This window comes from Trachymyrmex septentrionalis, unplaced genomic scaffold (assembly GCF_001594115.1).
Source record: "Trachymyrmex septentrionalis isolate Tsep2-gDNA-1 unplaced genomic scaffold, Tsep1.0 scaffold129, whole genome shotgun sequence".
NCBI classification, from domain to species: Eukaryota; Metazoa; Arthropoda; class Insecta; order Hymenoptera; family Formicidae; genus Trachymyrmex; species Trachymyrmex septentrionalis.
In genome coordinates, this window is record NW_017304428.1 from 204,303 (window position 1) to 205,491 (window position 1,189).

Consider the following 1,189-nt stretch of genomic DNA (forward strand, 5'->3'; position numbering starts at 1 on the left):
GAGGAAGAACTGTGGAAAATAATAGAAATGAACAATTACAAATGGGAAATAAGACATAGCAAAACATTATTCAAATACAATTTGTCAAAATATTATCAACATGGAGATATATTGTGGAAATTACATGATAAATCTATTGAAGAAATAGGTAAATGTTCGATAAATAAAAACTTACAATTTCTTATTCATAGGTAATCCTCTCAAAAAAATTTACTATAATTTAATATAAGAATTTAATATAAATGTGAGTATAACAAAAACCCGCTCGCTTGCATTAAAATATTGTACATATCACGGATGTTACTGTAAAATACAATCACAACTTAATCGGTTACGAAAATTAAACTTACGAGAATAAAATTCCAGTGCGCAAAAATCCGACCAATATTATACAGCATTATTTACTGAAAGCACACATAGACTTTTATATGTATATACTATCCTCACAGCATAAAACTTATTGACAATAACGTCATAATAAACTTACAACGTCACAATAAGCTCACAAGTAAATTGTGACGTTATTATGAGATTATATCAAAATATCGCAGTGAGATACAATTTTCATCACTGCTTCATAACCATGTCACAGTGATGTCATGAATGATATCATCTATGATAGAGTACATATTCGTACGTCGCTATGACATTGATGTGATATCACACCTCTAATAAAAAAGATATTTGCACATTATCATGCCGTTTCTATGATATTTTTTGTTATGGGAACTAGAATAATCTTTGCTATCATCCCAAACAACATTTTATGCGAGATACACTGGGATCATCCTTAGGATGTTCTTTGAATATCTATCGCATTCCTTAGAGGTGCGTGCTATATGGGATGTTTAACATCCAGCAGTGTCTCAAGTGTCCTCGATGGAGACTAATGTTTCAAGGTCCATCTACTTATGTATAATTAAGGCAATATTTTTATACAATACCTAACTCTATATTTGATTTACTTATACGCATATATACATATCATCAATGAATATATCATTTTTTTATACGAGCAGAATCTTATGTTCAGGGCGTGAAATATCCTTTTGAGAAAAAAAAAACGATTTTTCTCTTTTGGGTGAACAAAGTCGAAATGTTTATATATTACATATATATAAGATACTTTTGAAAACATACAACATTTGTTAGAAAAATTTTTTAATTTTTATATATTGTATATATATTT

General features: G+C 28.6%; 1 protein-coding gene across 1 annotated transcript in view; it reads left to right on the forward strand.

Annotated features, from left to right (window-relative positions):
- The window catches only part of LOC108756609 (tectonic-3-like), a 56,343-nt gene that overhangs the window by 25,820 nt on the left and 29,334 nt on the right, over nucleotides 1-1,189 (forward strand). Inside the window, exon 7 of the mRNA XM_018500545.1 lies at nucleotides 4-148. Coding sequence (XP_018356047.1) covers nucleotides 4-148 — 145 coding nt within the window. The remainder of the gene's footprint in view (nucleotides 1-3; nucleotides 149-1,189) is intronic.